The sequence below is a fragment of the Triticum aestivum genome, chromosome 5B, assembly GCF_018294505.1.
Source record: "Triticum aestivum cultivar Chinese Spring chromosome 5B, IWGSC CS RefSeq v2.1, whole genome shotgun sequence".
NCBI classification, from domain to species: Eukaryota; Viridiplantae; Streptophyta; class Magnoliopsida; order Poales; family Poaceae; genus Triticum; species Triticum aestivum.
In genome coordinates, this window is record NC_057807.1 from 670,391,760 (window position 1) to 670,412,009 (window position 20,250).

The 20,250-nt window shown below is 44.7% G+C and overlaps 1 protein-coding gene and 1 long non-coding RNA gene across 3 annotated transcripts; one reads left to right on the forward strand and one right to left on the reverse strand.

Annotated features, from left to right (window-relative positions):
- The first annotated feature begins 2,665 nt into the window (after positions 1–2,665).
- On the forward strand, positions 2,666–4,175 carry LOC123117540 (uncharacterized). Of its 2 annotated transcripts, XR_006457409.1 has the most exons (4): positions 2,666–2,828; positions 2,944–3,161; positions 3,493–3,665; positions 3,755–4,175. It is a non-coding gene; the product is annotated as an uncharacterized lncRNA (long non-coding RNA). The 2 variants fall into 2 exon arrangements; XR_006457407.1 differs by having other exon boundaries at positions 2,667–3,161.
- An 8,745-nt stretch (positions 4,176–12,920) lies between these two features.
- On the reverse strand, positions 12,921–16,297 carry LOC123115229 (L-type lectin-domain containing receptor kinase IX.2-like). Its single transcript, XM_044536449.1, has 2 exons — positions 14,514–16,297; positions 12,921–13,825 (listed from the first exon to the last, which is right to left on the reverse strand). Exons 1-2 carry the CDS (start codon positions 15,802–15,804, stop codon positions 12,921–12,923), a joined length of 2,196 nt encoding a protein of 731 aa, XP_044392384.1. The 5' UTR covers positions 15,805–16,297.
- Positions 16,298–20,250: the final 3,953 nt, after the last annotated feature.

A 20,250-nucleotide genomic window follows, 5' to 3' on the forward strand; every position in this document is an offset into this window, starting at 1 on the left:
CAAGATCGCCACCAACTCAAAGTAGAGCAAGAGAACAGGAGAAGACTCCCCCAACAAGAGGCAATTGAGACGGCAAAGTCATTTTGAGCGCTTCCATGATGTGCCGGTAGATCTAGGGCCATCCACTTGTTCTGAGATTCGTAAAAATGTATGGCCCACCTAAATGTATAGCACTGATATATTTCTTGTATCTTTATTTTTTAGTCAAATCAATGGCAGCATAATAGACCCTAAAGTACATCTTTTGTCAGGGATGGTACACATGCAAGTTTCTCCTCTCGCTCTACCTGCGGAACAAATCGATAGACTTTATTTCCTCTTAGAAAATTTAAATCAACCATATCTTTTAAATATAGACTCATTTTTGAAACTTTTTATATATTTGGACTCCTGGCGTCAAGAACTTAAAACTAGACCAATTTTGGTTACATTTCAAACACATTTAATTTTCGACGTTTCACATTTCATATATGAAATAAACACATTTCACTATAAAAATCTGAAACAAACCTATTTCACTAGAAATATGTGAAAATAACACTTTTCACATAAACCTATTAAACTCAAATGACACCTTGAGAAACTAATTATTTGGAAGTATGTAACATTTTTATTTCAAAAGAGTAAAATAAGTTATTTCATAAGTTATTTTTCATAACATTTTTTTTAAAATGTGTAACAATTTATTTCAAAAAAGTGAAACGTCATCTTTCTAAAAAATATGCAATTGAAATATATGTGTTTTTATGAATCAAGCCAGTGGAAAGCGAAATGTATGTTCTGAAAGTGAAAAATAATATGAAACCGAAAAGTTAACTTGTGAAACTGATTATTTCCAATGTGTAACAGTTTATTTTAGAAGAGTGAAACATGTTATTTCAAACATGTGCACTTGAAATGCATGTGTTTTATGTGAAACAAGCCCATGGAAAGTGAAATTCATGTTCTGAAAGTGAAAACAATATGAAACTAAAATGTTAATTTGTGAAACCGATTATTTCGAAATGTCCAACAATTTATTTCAAGAGTGTCAACTTATGAAACCGATTATATGAAATGAAATGTCAACTTGTGAAACGGTCATTTCCAAATGTGCAATTGAAATAGATGTGATTTATCTGAAACAAGCCGGTGAAAAGTGAAGTGTAAGTTCTGAATGTGAAAAACAACACAAAACTGAAATGTGAAATAATCCCTCCATCCTAAATTACTTGCACAAAAATGAATAGAAATGGATGTATCGAGAACTAAAATACGTCTAGATACATCCATTTCTTCGACAAGTATTTTCAGACGAAAAGAGTAGGAGCATGAAAGAATGTTGTTCGTACAATAAGCATTGAGTCTTTGCCCCCACCATTTGTCGGCATAGTAGAGAGCCTCCTCAGCTGGGGAACAATTTGCTAGTCTTTGTCCCCATCATGTGTGATTGGCTGGCCGGGCAGAGTAGCTGCGTTACCTGCGTACCTATGTGGAACAAACGGCCGGCCTGCATAGCAAAATCATTAGTGTTCAGTTAATTATCCGGTATTTCTGGTGATCTGGTCTTCATAGTACTGCTTTGGTTGAATTTACATGTCCCTATCCTGTTCGACATGTACTCACGCTTTAAGCATATTGTATTGCACATGAAGAACTGGCTAACCAGACGCTCTCTTAACTCTTAAAGCCATGGTTTAAGCTGGCATCATGCATCATGCATCATGCATATATGTCTCTGTCCAACAGGTCATCATGCATCATGCATATCCGTTAGTCCTTGGATCGAACTTCACATGCATCATGCATGTCTCCATCCAACAGGTCAAGAGTCAAAACTAAAACTTCCTTTTAGATAATCATACTTCACGCGATCATTCTGCTGGCAACAAATGCCAGGCTGCGGCACGCACTGACGAGCAAAACTGCTAACAGCAACACGTCAGAAATGGTACTTGTACACCTACCAAACGGCCCTCTAGATTTCACTAAAACGGGTCAAGAGAGCAACTCTCCAAAACGCATCAATATTGCCCCGGTGCGCTCTCAAAAATCAGCTCATGAGGCCGTATGGGTGCGAAGCATGTTTCTGAAGATTATATAAAGCTACACAAAATTTGTCTCGCGATTCTATGAGAATGGAATGGACATCAACATTAAACTAAGCGCTTGATGATGAGGTAGGCAATTTGGTGCTCGGGCTCACCTGGACCTGATATCTTGGACGTTGGTTGGCATGTTGGGATCTGGTAAAGTGTGGCAGATGTGTCAGAGCTGGTTCACTGGAAAAGAGGTATACGGAGGCTATACGGTGCGCTATGTGGGGCCGGTCGTAGGCGCATGGGGTTGGTCCGTCACGGAGGAGAGCTGGGGCCAGTTCTTTTCGGCAATTCTCCCAGAATTGACCCTCTCCCCAGCTTCTCCCAGAATTGTCACTTCATTTTTTTTTACAATTCCTAGCTAGTTAAGGTCTAATTAGCTAGGAATTGTAAAAAAGTATCAAGTGGCAATTCTGAGAGAAGCCGGGGAGGGGATCAATTCTGGGAGAATTGCCCAAAAGAACTGGCCGCCTTAGGCACAGAATGTTGCTCGCCGAATTGAGCCGTCCAGTGCACAACGTGCAAGCGCACACGTGTGGTGGTTGGGGGTCCCTTGCAAAATTAAATTTTGGGTGGTAGATGGTTCTGGTCGAGGCTGCCTCGTGTTAAACCAAGACAGTGCTCGCTGTTCCTCTCAAAAAAAAAGGCAGAGCTCGCTGTTAGATCCATGGAGGCGCCGGCGACTGGTTCCACCCGCGGCGAAGACATGGAGGCCCACGGCTTGGAATCCCTTCTAGATGCAGTCGACAGGTGCGCAAGCCTGTTTGCCTCGGTCGTCCTTTTGCGTTTTATTTGTGCATTATTCGCGATTTTGTCCGCGGTAAAGCAACTCTGAGACGATGAGATACCATGTTTCCACTGCAAGAGGAATTCGTTGCAGAGCAACCAAATCCGGCGCCCCTTGCTGTACTGCAGCGGGGTGGAGCGATTTAGGAATTGTGCATCCGGCTGCGTACAGGACGTGGGGAACCGCAGATCGCACAGAAGTGTCTGCCAGGCCAGGGGAAGGAAGAACACTACCCCGACGCAGTCCGCGCAGTCAACCGGGAAGGTTAACCCAGAGGCTCCAGGCTGTACGAAGAGGTGAGTTCCTATTTTCGCTTAGATTGTGCTGTTTCAGAATTTTAGTTCTTAATAAAGAACGAAATTCGTTGAGGTCGCATGCATAGAAAATGTATGATGAAGTTGTGCTGTAGTGTTCAGTACTTGCATTCCTGGATGAGTTATCTTGCCAAAATTCTTACGACTGGGTAATTTGCTATCAGTAATGGTGTGGGTAAAAGAATAGAGCTGCCCAGATGCTACTACTGGCTGTTTTGAGCAGAATAAGCATGTTTGCAATGTTGGCTGACTGAAAACAAAAACATTGATGCAGTCCTGCATGTTTTTGAGATGTCTGCCGAATGATTTGCAGGTTGAGGCTAGTCAGTGCTCCACTGGACAGAACCCCATGCCTGTTGAGGATGAGCACGTTGGAGAAATTAATTAGGCAGTATGCAGAAGCTTTCTAAGTGTGTGATTAAGCCTGAGTTGGGGATAAGCTTTGACTCGCTAGGTGAACACTTCTACAACCTATGTTCATGGGAGGTAGGCTTTTGTATTAGGTATGGCAAGAGCGGATTGAATGCCTGAGTTGGCTGAACTTTTGTGCTGAATTGTGTACTCTTATTATGCAGATCAGAACAGAGCCATGGAGGACGCTATCAATAAAGTGTTCCCGGATACTTCCATAGTTACATGAAAATGTTCAGAATGCACGCGGACCTTCTCAATTTTGGATTTAGACTGGACTGCAAGATTAGGGTACTGAGCCCGAAGGTAGTTTGCAAACTCCATCGGTCCTAGTTCCAGGACAGGCGAAGCGAGATTCATATTTGTGACTTGTGGGAGTGGTGGGTGAATGCCGGCACTTGCTGTACAGGGGAGGTGAGGCTTCGCCTATGCAAGAAGAGGATATGAGGTTCCGGTAGATTCTTTTTTCTTTTGAACTGGGCATGCTCATCTTAATCGCTCAGCCCAATAGCCACACGTATGTGTGAGCTGGGCAAAACATGTGTATGATATCCAAAACATGGTATACACTCAAGTCGAATGTCAAGAACGAAGGTAATTCATCCGCAAAAAAAAAACAAAGGTAATTAACTTATACTAGTATTAGGCATCACATAACCTTAAGTGAGCAGTACATTAGTTGATGGGTTACAACGATCGTGTACAAACAGGCTACCAAGGGAGCCACCCTTTGCATATATTTGTGCCGTCTCACTGCCACAACTAAGTAGTAAACACACTTAACATAGTTGCTTGATCCAAAGTACTCCGTCCCATAATATAAGACCATTTTACAAGTTAATATAGCTTGCAAAATGATCTTATATCATGGGATGGAGTAAGTACTCCCTCCATTTTTTTTAGTCTGCATATAAAATTTGGTCAAAGCCAAACTTTGTAAAATTTGACTAAATTTGTAAAAAAAATCAACATCTATATTACTAAAGCTATATGGTATGAAAATTAATTTCATAATGTATCTAATAATATTGATTTCATATTTTGAATCTTCATATTTTTTTCCTATAAACTTAGTCAAAGTTAAGAAAATTTGATTGATCAAATTTTATATGCAAACTAAAAAGAAACGGAGAAAGTACATCATAACGATAAAGCAGAGAACTAAACCAGCGACCATGAGATTGGCAACTTCGACAAGCAGGACGACAGCAGCATGAGATACGTCGTACACTCCTACTGGCACCACGGCTGGCTTAACGACCTGATTAACTAGGGCGGGCTGAACTGATTTGTAGCAGGAGCGATACTCGCGGCGGGGTGTGCGTGATGGACAGCTGCTGGCACCTGAGCCTGCGCGATCTGATTGGGAATAGCCTTTCGACATAGGCATAAGCAACTTGGTTAATCAAGCGGGATTGTTTGGTGGCCGTCAGTACTTCCGTCGAAGTTACGGCTCGGGAATGGTTCGGGTCCGTGCACCAAACTGCTGTTCCGGCGAAACAGTGAGGCCACCTACCTATCATGATGACTCGATGGGATCCTTTTTCTAAGTTGGCGTACGGTGCGGATACGGCTGGAAATACCACTGCAGGCGTGAATCTTCATGTGCTCGGAGGGTGCAGATAAAGGGAGCATTTGAGCCCGGGCTCAGACGCAGATTTTCGCTTGATGATGTTTATCACAGTTTGTTGGACATCAAACTTACCAAGCCGTGTACAGCAAAGGCAACTATACATGTTGTCAATATGATTGTGTACATCTTTTTTTTAGAAGGAGGATAACCCGGCTTCTACATTGGACGATGCACACAGCCATATATTAATTATAATGTAAAATCCAGCAGCCAAACAACATCGACCTGAAAATAAAACAAAAAAGAAAACCCGAGGCCGCATGCCTCGCGAAGGTAACTTCACCAGATAGCCACTAACCCTATAAACAAGACAGAAAAAAATACACAACTCCTAGTCTACGCCTTCAAGAAGGAATCACACCACGTGCGCCGATGATAATGAGTCCAACACGAGTTGTACTCCGGATTCTTATCCCCAAAGTCGAGCTACAATCCATCACCTTCAGCAAGGACACCACGCAGACGCGCGTAGAGATAGCCTGATAAGAGATCTTGTATTTCCACCGTAGTGCATAAAGTCGTCAGCGAAACCGGCCGTACCATCGTCCCTTATCTGGCTACCGACTCCTCAATAACTGGCTACCTATGAAGAAGACATCGGAAGACAGATGTCCTATACAGTATGCCTCCAGCCACTACCGCATGAGACATCGTGCGTAGCTTCCGCCGGAGGCTTCAAAGGCCGGTGAGAGTCATTGCACAACGTCTTCGGAAGAGACGTATGTGTCACCTGCCGAGCCACATCAAACCTGATCTATTGATGAAGGGGATGTCCCATACCGCTGCCAGCCTCAGAAAGGCCGTCACCACCTCAAGATCCAGCCTCCGAGTCGCCCACACAGGCCCACAGTCCGCCGCCGTCGAACAAGAGGGTGACCAGGTAATGGCGCATGAGGGGCGGTTGCCGTTGGATGGGTGATGACAGCGGCCGGCCATCTGATCTAATAAATATATTTATTTCATACATGTGACTCATGATATTAACTTAGATATAACACAAATACACAAGCTTCTTAAATTTATCGAAATGACATCAACATTAAATGCAACAAGTGAATTTTCATTTTTACTTCTCCTTGGCATTTCCTCATGGGCCAGAGGCACTGCTCGGTGTGATGTAGGCAAAGAGTTGGAGTTGAAATGAGGTATCATCACTTGTCATACTTGATGTACGCACGCTATCATCATCAGAGGCCACTGAACACCCCTCTTCCTACGTTGGCCACACAAATCTTGGCTTCTAAGGAGGCACCTGTGGTGGCGGCATCGACTTGCGCAACATAATGGCAAGTGTGGCGTGCAGTGGCAAGCTCATAGCCTTGGGATTTACCACATCGAATGCGTTGTGATCACGTGGACATCGCGACCATCATCACCGAGGGTGGGAAGAAAAATAAGTGGCAACATGGTGAGCCACCGTGTTAAAATTGAGGACGCTCCTATGTAAGGGTATCGAGTCATACTTGTTTGGCTTGCGCAATTTGTTTTTTATATTCTGTTGCAACGCACGGGCATATTTGCTGGTTGATCTAAAAAGACATACAAGGAATTTGCCATGCTTTATATTTTCATTTAAAAAAATGGAGGAAATTTTCATGATAAGAATAAAAAAACTGCCATGCTCTTAGTAATAAATTGCCATGTTATTAAAAATAAAATCTTCATGCTCTTAATAATAAAATTGTCAAGTAAACAGAGTAAGCTGGCCGGCCGTTTGTTCCACACACGCCGTTTGTTACAGGTGTAGTCAAGGTCAGGCAACATCCGTACCGACCTCTGGTGTCTTTGTCAATCAGATGACATGTGTGACTCTTCTGAAAAAAAGTGGGACATGGTGTCGTTCAGAGGTCTGGTTGCTCCTCCGATCTAGGTTGGAGTCTTCGAGGCACTTCCATAGCCCGGCGTCGCGTGAGAGAAGAAGGCGTTGATCGACAGGAGAAGGAGACACGGGACAAACTGCTGCTTGAGCTGATATAACGCCATGTTGTGTTGATTTTTGTAGGTCTCCATAGCTTTCCCAAAGCTAAATAGGAGTTTTTTTTCTTTGAAAAAGATGTTAAATAGGAGGATGAAACAATGTTGTATGTACAAGAAACATTGAGAAAACTATGAGACCGGGGAACAATCTGCCCTCACCATTTGTCGGCATAGTAGAGCCTCCCACTGGGGAACAATTTGCTGGAGTCTTTGGCCCCACCATGTGTGATTGGCTGGCCGGGCAGAGTTCGCTGCGTTACCTGCGTACGTATGTGGAACAAGCGGCCGGCCTGCATAGCAAAATCATTAGCGTTCAGTCAAATATCCGGTATTCCTGGTCTTCATAGTACGACTACTTTGATTGAATTTACATGTTCATACTCTATTCAGCAAGCCTCTTATCGACATCTGTACTCACCTTTAAGCATATATTGTATTGGACATGAAGAACTGGCTGGCAAAGGCGTGGTTTAAGTTGGCCATCTGTTAGTCCTTGGATCGAACCTCACATGCATAATGCGAAACTAGAGGAACTTGAGAGCCAGCGAGCTACCGGCCAACCATCTCAGTGGCACGAAGATCCTTCATTCGACACTGCCCCTGAAGCTACCCCACCATCTTAGCAGAGAAGCAACGTGGCTTCCATGGAGCTCGTTCAGCCTAATATCACGGCTCCTCGGTACCCCGTGGATAGTATCACGGAGAATAAACATTGTGTGCTAATGGCGAAATGCCATAACCTGACCTTGAAGGTGGCGGTCGGCTCTGTCTTATCTCCTCGAGTTGAGGGAACTTTCCATTGTCGTCCGATTTCACATGGCTTTGCTATTGTCGGGTGGATGAAATAATGGAGGGATTTGAGGCGCTGGAGCTTGAGTACCCTATAGGTGAAGGGGAGATTCTTCTGGAAAATGTCTTAAGGAGTACCTGACTATGAAGAAAGGAGAACATCAAGCTTACAAACTGGATGCCGCCTTAGCAGACTCAGCCGGAGGAGGCCCCTCAGCAGACTCCTCACAGTCCAGCTCAGCCGTCTCAGCTGTCTGAGTCATCTCCGGCGCGTGAGCTGTTTCCGCGCCTCAGCTGCCGTCTCCGCCGCCTCAGCTGCCGTCTCCGGTGGAGGAGGCCCCCTCAGCAGAGTCCTCTTTCACCTCAGCTGTCTCCGGCGCGTTAGCGGACTCCGCCTCCTCCGGTGCGTCAGCGGACTCCGCCTCCTCCGGCGCGTCAGCGGACTTTGCCGCCTCAGCAACGGCAGAAGAGAGCCGCCGCCGCTCTGGCGGCTAGCAATATAACAGGAGGGAAGAAATTCAAAGCTGGTCCAAGCCTCATGGCTCCTCCAAAGTTACCATACGAGAGGGCTGACGAGGAAACCAAGGACATCGTGGATGCCGAAGTGCATGCCCATTTTGAATAGAAACGTCCACCTCCGAAGGAAACAATAGATCTGATGAAAGCGAAGCGCACTCTGGATGCCCTTAAGCGTCCACCACCGCCTCCACCGCAATCACACTATGATCGCTCTATTGCAAAGACATATGATGAACCGAGGCGATCGGGAAGTACTACCAGTGCTGCAAGACGAAGTGGGAAAACAATTCCCCAGCTCGGCGAACAGGAGAAGCAATCATGCGCCCCACTCAAGGTGTCTAGCGATATCGCTAATCATCCAGGGCTAGCGTCCGGTACCACTCTTGGTAATTACGTGGGCGATGATGTACAGTTTGAAATGGCTGAGATAGTAGAGGTCTTTAGATACGAGATGCAAAGATTGCATGACTGGTACTTGTTGGAAACCTGTAGCAAGTCTGGGACTGACAATATGATGCTGGGAATTAAAGATGAGCATGACTTCATTGGAGTCGACCTGATGCCTGTTGAATTTGTGGAATCATATTATTTCAGTTATTTAATCAAGAGGCCATTGACAAACAACTCATGACTTGCTACTATCTGTAAGTATTATTTCTGTAATTAAGTCTCTAGTTCAGCTAGTTCATTGCATGTATATATAATTATCCTCACTATATTATGCAGATTGAAGATCATCGAATGCAAAAGAGGACAAATCTATGACATTGAGTTCATTAGCCCAAATACCGTAAATGAATGGGCGGTACAAAATAGAGCCACCGACACTGAGGATAACTTGCTAAAAGCGTTCCTTCGACATCAAAACAAAAGGGAAATACTCTTTCCTTACAACTTCAAGTGAGTATAACTGTCTTGTGCATATTCGGTTTTGCTTACTCGAGGTTAAGTTTAGTTGATGAGTTATGCTTGCGCAGATTCCACTTTATTCTGCTATCCATTAAGCTTGACGGGGCAGTAGTAACTATCTTAGACTAGGGACATAAAGAGGAAAAGGAGTGGGCGGACATGAGTGAAATGCTCCAGAGGTAAGTTCAATCATTATCGCACCATATCAGCAACTTTTGTTCATTTCCTGATATCAAGCAATCATTTTCTTTGCCGGGCAGGGTTTGGAAAAAGTTCACTGGAATGGTCCCGGGTCTGAAGAAGGAGCTGCGATTTACACACCCCAAAGTAAGTAGTACTAGCTAGTTTCGTGCATCTCTCATTGATTCTAGTTTCATCAATATCGTTATCATGCTTGATTATCAGTTTGATTGAACTCTATTCTCGTAAAGTACTTGTGGCAGGCACCCGAAAACAATTTATGTGGATACTACGTTTGCGAGTTCATTCACAACTTGACCCTTGAGCGGGGCATAACTTCAAAACAATTTGAAGTACGTAAACAATATTCATAATTCTTTTTTATTACCATCACTTGTGTTGAGTTTCATTCATATATATGTATTGACCCCCTTCTTTAAATTAGATCTGGCAGATGCGGGATGAACTCCTACCACATGATCGCATACGAGCAATGCAAGAGGAATTGGCGGGATTCTTTGTTGACCACGTCATACCTGAAAACGAAGAATACCATACAGATTTGCAAATGGATTTTAGGTAGATGATGTTAGGGATCGTAAGAGATGTTATATTGTATATATGTACTAGTGTCAGATAGATATACGAAAACTTGTTGTTTGACCAAGCACAGAGAAAGAGAGGTCACTTCTCTCTATATATGTTCATGACGATGTTGTGTAACTAATGGTTCCTTCATTTGCTTACTAGCTAGCGTCGAGTTCTCTCTATATGTACTAGCTAGCATCGACCAAGCACGGAGAAAGAGAGGTCACTTCTCTCTATATGTAGTAGCTAGCTAACACAATATGAAACCCCTAAACCCTCCTAAACCCCTAAACCCCCCCTTAAAAAAACAAAAACCCCAGCGCCCGGGAGCTGATGACGCATGGCTGCCTTTTAGTCCCAGTTGGTACACCAACCGGGACTAAAGGTCCCCTTGCCTGGGCGCCCCACAGCGGCCACGTGGAGCTCCTTTAGTCCCGTTTCATAAGCCAATCGAGACTAAAAGTAATGGGCATTAGTCCCGATCATTTTGTCCCGGTTCCAGAACCGGGACTAAAGGCCCTCTGGAACCAGGACTGATGCCATGTTTTCTACTAGTGGTTGCACAAGGCGGCCATTGAGGAGAGAAGAGCACGTGCCGGTGAGAACAAAGCCATGTCCAAGCTTCTTGCCGAAGAGAATAGGATCATGGCAATGAACCGCGATGACATGGACGACATCACCGAAGAATGACATGATATGGCAAGGAGAGACATCTTGAAGAGGAGGATTCTAGCGTCGGTCGGTGCGTGCTTCAGTGCCGGCAATGCTTTCTCATCGGGATTTGGATCCAGTGCCGCTGATGCATTCAGTGCGCTCGGCGATACTTTCGGTGTCGGAGTTGGAACAAGTGTCGTCGATGGATTCGGGGGCGGGCGATGGCATCGATGGAGGTGGTGCGGAGTGAAGATCATGGCAACGGGTGAAAAGCGACCAAGATGACGACGGACGTGGTCGTTGCTTTTGCATGAAGTCCTTTCGTGTTTGTCATACAAAACAATGATTTTATTTGCGTGCGAACTATGTTTAGTTGTTCGAATTTGAACTCAATTGTCGGAATCGCTGTCAAATTCGCTTATCGGGGGTTTTCGGTTTGCGGGTCGATGCGGGCTGCGGTCGAGCAGACCCCGCGTAGCCGACCCGTAAAACAGGGTCGGCATAATACGGGGTCTGCTAGAGATGCTATAAGGGGTGCTACAGGCGCTGTTTAGGGATTGCCATGGTGTCGTCCAGAAGGATGTGGATTCTTTGCCTTGCTGTGGCAAAGGCAGAGGTAAACAGTAACCTCTAGCTTTGATCAGTTTCACCCGTCGGATTGGAAACCAATGTCCCAGATTGGATGCTACAAGGGATCCAAACAGTACTTTCAACAGTACGAACAAACAGTAATTTCATGTGAACAGTATTTGGGACAGTACTTGCAGCGATCTCAGCCTTCCATTCTTGATCCTGTGGCAAAGTCCCCGGTGCCTTCACCATAGCAAGGTAGAGAATCCGCGCCCCGTCCAGAGGTCTGGTTGCTCCTCGATCTAGGTTGGAGTTTTCGAGGCATTTCCATAGCCCGGCGCCGCGTGAGAAAAGAAAGCGTTGATCGACAGGAGAAGACATGGGACAAACTCCTGCTTGAGCTGATATAACGCCATCTCGTGTTGATTTTCGTAGGTCTCCATAGTTTTCCCAAAGCTAAATAGGAGGGGGCGGGGGGGGGGGGGGGGGGGGGGGGGGGGGGGGGTTCTTCCGGAAAGATGCTAAATAGGAGGATGAAACAATGTTGTAACTAAAAGAAACATTGAGTCTTTGACCCCATCATTTGGCGGCATAGTAGAGCCTATTACTGGGGAACAATTTGCTGGAGTCTTTGGCCCCACCATGTGTGATTGGCTGGCCGGGCAGAGTAGCTGCGTTACCTGCGTACGTATGTGGAACAAGCGGCCGGCCTGCATAGCAAAATCATTAGCGTTCAGTCAATTGCCCGGTATTCCTGGTCTTCATAGTACGACTACTTTGATTGAATTTACATGTCCCTATCCTATTCAGCAAGTATCTTATTGAGATATGTACTCACCTTTAAGCATATTGTATTGAACATGAAGAACTGGCTGACAAAGGCGTGGTCTAAGTTGGCCATCCGTTAGTCCTTGGATCGAATTATGCATGTCTCTATCCAACAGGTCAAGAGTCAACATTCAAAACTACAAGTTCCTTTTAGATAATCATACTTCAAGGGATCATTCTGCCGGCAACAAATGTCACGCTGCGGCAAGCACCGACGAGCAAAACTGTTAACAGCAATACGACAGAAATGGTACTTCTACACCTACCAAACAGGGCCCTCTAAACTTCACTAAAACAGACTAAGAGAGCAACTCTCCAAAAATATCACTATTGCCTCGAAACTACGAGAATGGATTGGACATCAACATAAACTAAGGGCTTGCTGGTGCTTATCATAGTTTGTTGGACATCAATCTTAGACTTTCCATGCCTTGTACAGCAAAGGCAACTATACACGTTGTCAATATGAGTGCCTATATCTGATTCGATTGTTCTATATTTAAGTCGATGGTGATGGCCAAAATCTGATATACAGTATATATTTATTTATTTCATACATATGACTCATGACATTAACTTATACATAAAAAATACTCAAGCTTCTTAAATTGGGCAAAATCACATCAACATTAAATGAAACAAGTGAATTTTCATTTTCACTATATATGCTCCTTAGCATTTCCTCATGGACCAGAGGAATTGCTTGCCGTGACGTACACAGAGTCTTGGAGTTGAAATGAGGCATGTCCTCTGGTGGTGCTTACCATACTCTTGTCAAGATTATTCATCATCGATGTACCCGTGCTATCATCATCGGAGGCCCCTGAACGCCCCTCTTCCTGCGGTGGCCACACAAATATTGGCTTCTGAGGAGGAACATGTGGCGGCGGAGTTGACTTGGCGATGACACGCACCACTTCAGGCATGGTGGGCCGGTCTGATGGATTCGGGTTGCTACACGCTAGGCCCAAGAGCAGCACGCATTCCACATCGCCGATAGTGTCTAGCTGCTCCTCATCATCAAGGGAAGAATCGTTGATCAACATGGCATCCATGCACTCCAGTAACCTCCCCTCACGATGCAGACGCCACACCCTATCCGTGATGTGGATGTCATCGTCATCCACCACCTGATGATCAACGAGCGCCCGTTGTCCTGTGACAACCTCGAGGATGAGCACACCGAGTGCATAGATGTCCGTTTGTCGTGTTGCCTTGCGGCAAACTGGATACTCTGGTGCGATGTAGCCCCAGGTGCCACCCATGCCAGTGACGGAGTTCCTATCAACGGCGACGGTCGAAGCCAAGCCAAAGTCGCCGAGGCGAGCGCGGAAGCTCGAGTCCAACATTATGTTGCTTGCCTTGATGTCACGGTGCAGCACCAGAGGCTCGTACTCGTGGTGGACATAGTGCAAGGCGGTGACTATGCCCTTGAGAATCTCGTAACGTTTTGCCCATTGCCTGATGGCATTGTTGGTGTGGTGCTGTCTTGTGTCACTACCGCCTCCATGGAAGAGATGTTGGTCTAAACTGCCATTGATCATGAACTCGAACACAAGCAGCGGCACTCCTTTGTTATAAGACCAGCCTGGAAAATGATTAAGCGCATATAGTTAGGAAAACCATTCTTCGACATCTGTAGTTCTATGAGTGCATCACTACGAGCCTAGAATGGATATGTAACGAAGGTTAAACCAACAAATAATGAATGAGTAATAAAGAATTACAATTTTGTATGATTTCAATAATGAATCGAACATTGGGAGTAACAAAGATACTAATCATTCCTCCTAATAAATATGGAATCCAATAACTCCCAAACGTTCGGATTTTGAGCATTTCATCCCGAATATTTTTACATGGCAACTTTAATTCATTTTAGATGGCAACTTTAGTTCATAGGGGATGGCAACTTCGTCCTTTTTCGTTTTTTTGTCAGAAAATTGCCATGTTTTTCTAATCTCACGCAAACTAAACTTGCCATCTAAACCCGTTCGGGTTGCCATGCTTAACTCCCGAACATTCGGGAGTTATCATTACCGATAAATATTTAAGCGGACAGTCATACAGAATCTTAAGTCCAAGTAAAAATAAAGGCCCCTACAAATTATAAACTTTGGGAGTAGCGAGGGGCTAAAGTGACATAACTTAGACTAAATACTACTCCTTCGATCCAGAATAAGTGTTGCAGTTTTGAACTGGAGTTAATTTAAAACAGCGACACTTATAATGGATCGTAGGTAGTACCGTAGTAGTAGTAGTTAGACGATGCTCACCGATGAGGGGGACGATGTTCTTGTGGCGCAACCGGCTGATGATGCTAACCTCGGCGAGGAAGTCGTCGTAGCGGCGGTCCTGCACGTCACGGGTGAACCTCTTGATGGCCACATCCATTGGTTGCCCCGTCTTAGAAGCGGCAGCAGGGAGCGTGCACCTATACACTGTACCGAACCCACCTCCACCAAGCTTCATGTCCTCGTGGAAGTTGCGGGTGGCCTTGTAGATGTCAGCGAAGTCGACCTTCTTTGGGACCGCTGGGAGGCGCTCCATAGACCTGGCGAGCTTGTCTAGCTCCTTGTGCCACCGCCGGTACCTAGAGCCGAAGTAGCACGCCACGGCGGCAACCATACCGGCGGTGCCGGCTATGGACCCGAGGATGGAGGTTATGATGGTTTCCTTCCTCGACAGTAATCCACCTGCTTTGTCCTCCTCGTAGGAGCGAGGTAAGCCCTCGACTATTGCACTGCATTTTATGGCTCCGGCACGAAGCAGCTGCGCGGTCGTGGAGAGGAGGCCAAAACGGACGTATGGGAAATCGATGCTGCTGATCCTAAGGTTCACCTCGGCTATGGCGTTACCAGGCTTGAGCCTACCTTCAACGTCCACGTAGACCGACAGGCTATGCCCCACACGGTCGTAGTCGATCCACACTGAATAGTTAGAGATGGCAGCTGCCACCGGATCAATGTTGATGACGACAGCCATGGTGCTATTGTTGTACCTCGTGCCCGAGGTGGTGAGGTTAGCCAGTGCACCGATCCGGACAGAGAAGGAGCTGCCGGAGACGGAGGCGCTTCGGGTTGTGGGGTTGGAGATATCTATGGCCACCAGTTGCTTCGCTAAGGAGCTATTTGCCCCCACATACGCTTCGAGACTTGTTAGCAATCTGTAAGAGAGGATCAGGAAGGTGAGGCCACTACGGCTCTGGTCCATCAGCGGCTGATAGACCATGGTGATGCTGAACGACGCCTCGTCGATGCTCAGCTGCTCCTGGCCAACTTGCCAGAGAGTTATCCAGAGGTCGAAGATGGAAAACACACCGGTGTTGTTCACGTCGGCGTCGGACAGGTTGCGGAGCAAGTCCAGGCCAACCATCGTCCGTAGGAACCCGGAATCTTTGCCGATCGTATGGAATCGGAAGTTGGTGTCGTCCATGGAGTAGTTGCCCTTTCGGTTCTCATCTGAACCGGGGCGGTTGCACTGTTGTGCCTTCGCTTGGGACAAGGACGACATAATCGACAGGAGGAGAAGGCATGGTACAAGCTGCTTGAGCTGATCTAAAGCCATTGTACACTTTTGCTACCTAGCTATCTGCCTCAGCTTACTCACTATATAAGCTTGTCTAATATACTGTACTAGTTAGTGAGTGAGCATACGTACACGTATTCCACGACCAAGATGAATGACTAGATGGAGAGCCTGTGATATACTAGTAATGTAAAACAAGTTTGTCCACCTATATGAGTTTTAAAAATGGTAGTTTGTATCTATCGGGGTTCCTCCTTTCCGACATATGAGTTTGAGAATCCTTTTGCTAAATCTAGACTTTCTTCATGTCCTGAAGCATTGGATGTATCCGTTTCTTTTAAATGAAGGCAAAAGCTCTGCCTCATCTACAGTATTAATAATTAAGTAATGAATAGAGTTTGTATTACAAGGCCGTGAGGCCCACCCATAGAAAGCAAGGAACTACTCTGCAGGTATAATGGTTCCTAATTTTTTTGCACCCGATGAGACCCAAAGCTTGGTCTCGTCTTTCATGGCCTTGAGCAAGATGTGCTCGGCGGCTTGCTCTTTTGTCCGATTTGTCAAGAGTCAAGAGTCAGGACTAAGAGTTTCTTTAGATAATCATCCGGTCGATCTGCTCGCAACAAATGTCGGGCAGTTGCAGCATCGGCCAGCAAAACCTTCAACAGCAACACGACCAAATTAATGGTTCCATTACTGCTAGAGTGCTAGTAGCAAACAAAACAGTCTAAACTACCCTAAAAGAACAGATAAAAGAAACAACACCAAAAGTTGGTCATCCGTTAGCTAGTCCTTGAATCGAACTTGACATGCATCATGCATGTAATGCATGTCTCTATCCTATCCAACAGGCCAAGAGTCAAGAGTCAAAACTGTCAACAAATGTCAGGCTGCGGCAAGCACCGACGAGCAAAACTGTTAACAGCAACACGACAGAAATGATACTTCTACACCTACCAAACACGGCCCTCTAATTAAGCTTCACTAGAACAGATCAAGGGAGCAACTGTCCAAAATATATCACTGTTACCCCGGTGCGCTAGCTCTAAGAAAATTATAAAGCTACACAAAATTTCTTAGATACTGCGTGTGTATGGATTGGACATCAACATAAACCAAGCGCTTAATGTTGTTTATCATCTTTTTGTTGGACATCAAACTTTGACTTTCCAAGCCTTACGTGTACAGCAAAGGCAACTATACACGTTGTCAATATGAGTGTATACATCTAATTCGATTGTTCTATATTTAAGTTGATGGTGATGGCCATCTAATCTGATATATTTATTTATTTCATCAGATTCAGAGGCATGTAGGCTCACTGAGCTCGGTTGTATGGACCGAGTTGATAAGCAAAACAAGCCTAAGCGCAAATGAAACTAGAAGATATATCCGGCCTCGGCTGTGCGCAGAAGCGCTAGAATCCTGACTACTAAACAAATTTCATGATGAAATATGAAGGGAATATTTTGGAATAGCAGAGGTCTGGCTGACTTGGCTAAACGAAGATTTCTGGCGGATGCTTCTATAAAGCACAAGTTAGATTTCATTACCCTCTCTGAATATACCGACCAGACCTCAAACAGTCCGATCTTTGTGCATCAGTGTCATCCCTGGATTAGTAATGCTGACACGCACAGTACTTGAAGGATTTATAACAGAGTAGCAATCACACTTATTACATCGAAGGTCTCCAAAGAGAAACTTATTACAATAAATATGGCTTAAGGCCATCTAATAACGATAACAGCGGAAGGCTTGGAAGATAAGTGAGTCCATCAACTCCAACGGCATCACTGAGTATAGAACCACGATCCTAAAGCATCTTACTGGTCGTCTGAAAAGTCTGCAACATGAACGTTGCAGCCCGAAAACGGGTCAGCACATGGAATATGCTGGCAAAGTAACACATAGAGAATAATGAAAGAGTAAAGCTATACTACATGCATATATGGCTTGGTGGATAGCTCTATGGTTACAGTTTTTGCGTAAAGCCAATTTTTCCCTACTACAAAGGAATAAATTATTTAACTATCATGGTGGTTGTTAAACATTGAGAATGGTTGACAGCATCCTTAATCCCAATTAAGCATCATCATTAAACAAACCCAACAATATTAATTAAAGTAACATGATGAGATTCACACGATAATCCAGGTACTAGATACTCAAGATGTCCATAACCGGGGACACGGCTAATCATGATTAGTTTATACACTCTGCAGAGGTTGCGCACTTTCCCCACATGACTCGATCTCCTCCGTTGGTTTTCTCGCACTACATGGTGTTTGAGAAACGAATGACTGAGACATAGTCTTTCAGAAGCGCTAGCACCTTACGATGGGTAGACCGATACACCTACTTTCCCCTACATCTGCTAGTCTACCACTATAAGAGTTCGCACGACTTAGTCAACTATGCTAGAGCCCATAATAGCATGTGGCTGCACACAGAAGTTTCTAGCATGAATAATCTTATGATCCCTTTGAGTCTGGGTGGCGGTCCATAAAAAAACAAGCAATCTTGGTCTACCCAGGTGCCTAGACAGGCAATCCTGGAATAACCAGGTACCTCAATCCACCCAGATGTGTATTAATGTTGCCACCTTAAATAAATCATTAATTAACAATCTCACATCTGTCATGGAAATTCACTCACCCAATCCACGTCTACTAGCGTAGGATGGCATAATAAGCAACGTAGAAGTAACTCCCAAGGGTTTGATAATAAAACGGTAATAGGTACTACCTCAATCTACTTCCCAAAACCCATAATTTAATTAGATCCTAATCATGCAATGTTTGAGGATTGATCTAATGCATAAAAACTGGGTAGTAAAGAGGTATGATCAAAGTGTTACTTGCCTTGCTGATGATCCGCGTAACCTAGGGATTAGAAGTAGCAAGCGGCGCAGTCCGGGTACTCTAATGCAAGCAAACAAACAAACAAGCATACAATAAGTACTCATCTAATGCATGGGTAAAACTCAAATAAGAGGTCTAACCAGAAAGTTCAACTTAAGAACTCCGGTTTGCAAAAAGAATCAAATCGAACGAAGAAACAAAAATCAAACGGCGAAAGAAACAAGCTTCGATTACTAGTCTAGACCTAAGTCAAATTTTACAGAAGCAAAAACTGGTTTGAGTAGATTATTCGGAAAGAGGGTTTTGAGACGAAACTCTAGGCGCTTGAATCGCCTGATTCCGATAAACGAGCGAAAAGTTATACTAAAACAAAAAATCGGATCAGAAATCGCGATCAAAAAAATCACGGAATAAATCCGATAAAAAGAAAAATGACGAACAGATTAACGAATGAACGTTCATTATCTGGATCTAAACGATGAATGCGTTCGTTAAAACGAACGAACGAGTGAACGCTCGCTAATTAATCCAAACCGGAAGAAAACCGATCTAATAAAAAACGGAATCTACAAAAACCGACGAAAAACCGACGGAAAAACCGAACGTTTTTAAAAAAACGGCTGCGCAGAAAACGAGGCACCTCGGGCGGCGGGTCAACGACGGTGGCGGGAGGCGGCTCCGGCGAGGCGGCGGGCGGCGGCGGCGGCGGCGCTGGCAGTGGGTGGCTAGGGTTAGGGTTCGGGGGCGCGGGTGGGCTGGCGGCGGCGCTGTTGGGCTGGGGCGGCTCGGGCGGGCGCTATTTAAAGGCTGCCCCGGGCGGAGTCCCGCTCGGGTACGACCCGGAGTCGGTTCAAGTTTTTTTTAAATCGCGCAGAAAAACAAACGAAATAAATACTAAACGGACTCTAAAAATCCCGAAATAAATTTTCCCCGGCTTCTAAAATCAAGCCGGTTTAGATGAACATTTATTTGGGCCTAAATGCAATTTTGGAAAACACGCATTTTTCCTAAATTCGAATAAAATAGCAAGAAAATCCAAAATAAAATCTTATTTGATTTTTTTATTAAATCCTCAATATTTCTTTATTTTGGGAAAGTCATTTCATTCCCTCTCTCATATTTATATAATTGAAATAATTGAAGATAAAATAAATAAAATCAAATGATCCTACTTCCAAAATTTGAGAAAACTCAAATATGAAAATATTGAAATTCCCAACTCTCTCCGTGGGTCCTTGAGTTGCGTAGAATTTCTAGGACCAAAACAAAATGCATTAAATATGATATGCAATAATGATCTATTTGTATAACATTCCAATTGAAAATTTGGGATGTTACAAACCTACCCCCTTAAGATGAATCTCGCCCTCGAGATTCGGGTTGGCTAGAGAATAGGTGAGGGTGGTCTTTCAGCAAATCTTCCTCTCGCTCCCAGGTGGCTTCATCCTCGGTGTGGTGGCTCCACTGAACCTTGCAAAACTTGATAACTTTGCTGCGGGTGACTCGGCTGGCATACTCAAGAATCTTGACTGGTTTCTCCTCATAGGTCAAATCACTATCCAACTGAATCGCCTCTAGCGGCACGGTATCTCTTAGCGGTATATCAGCCATCTCTGCGTGG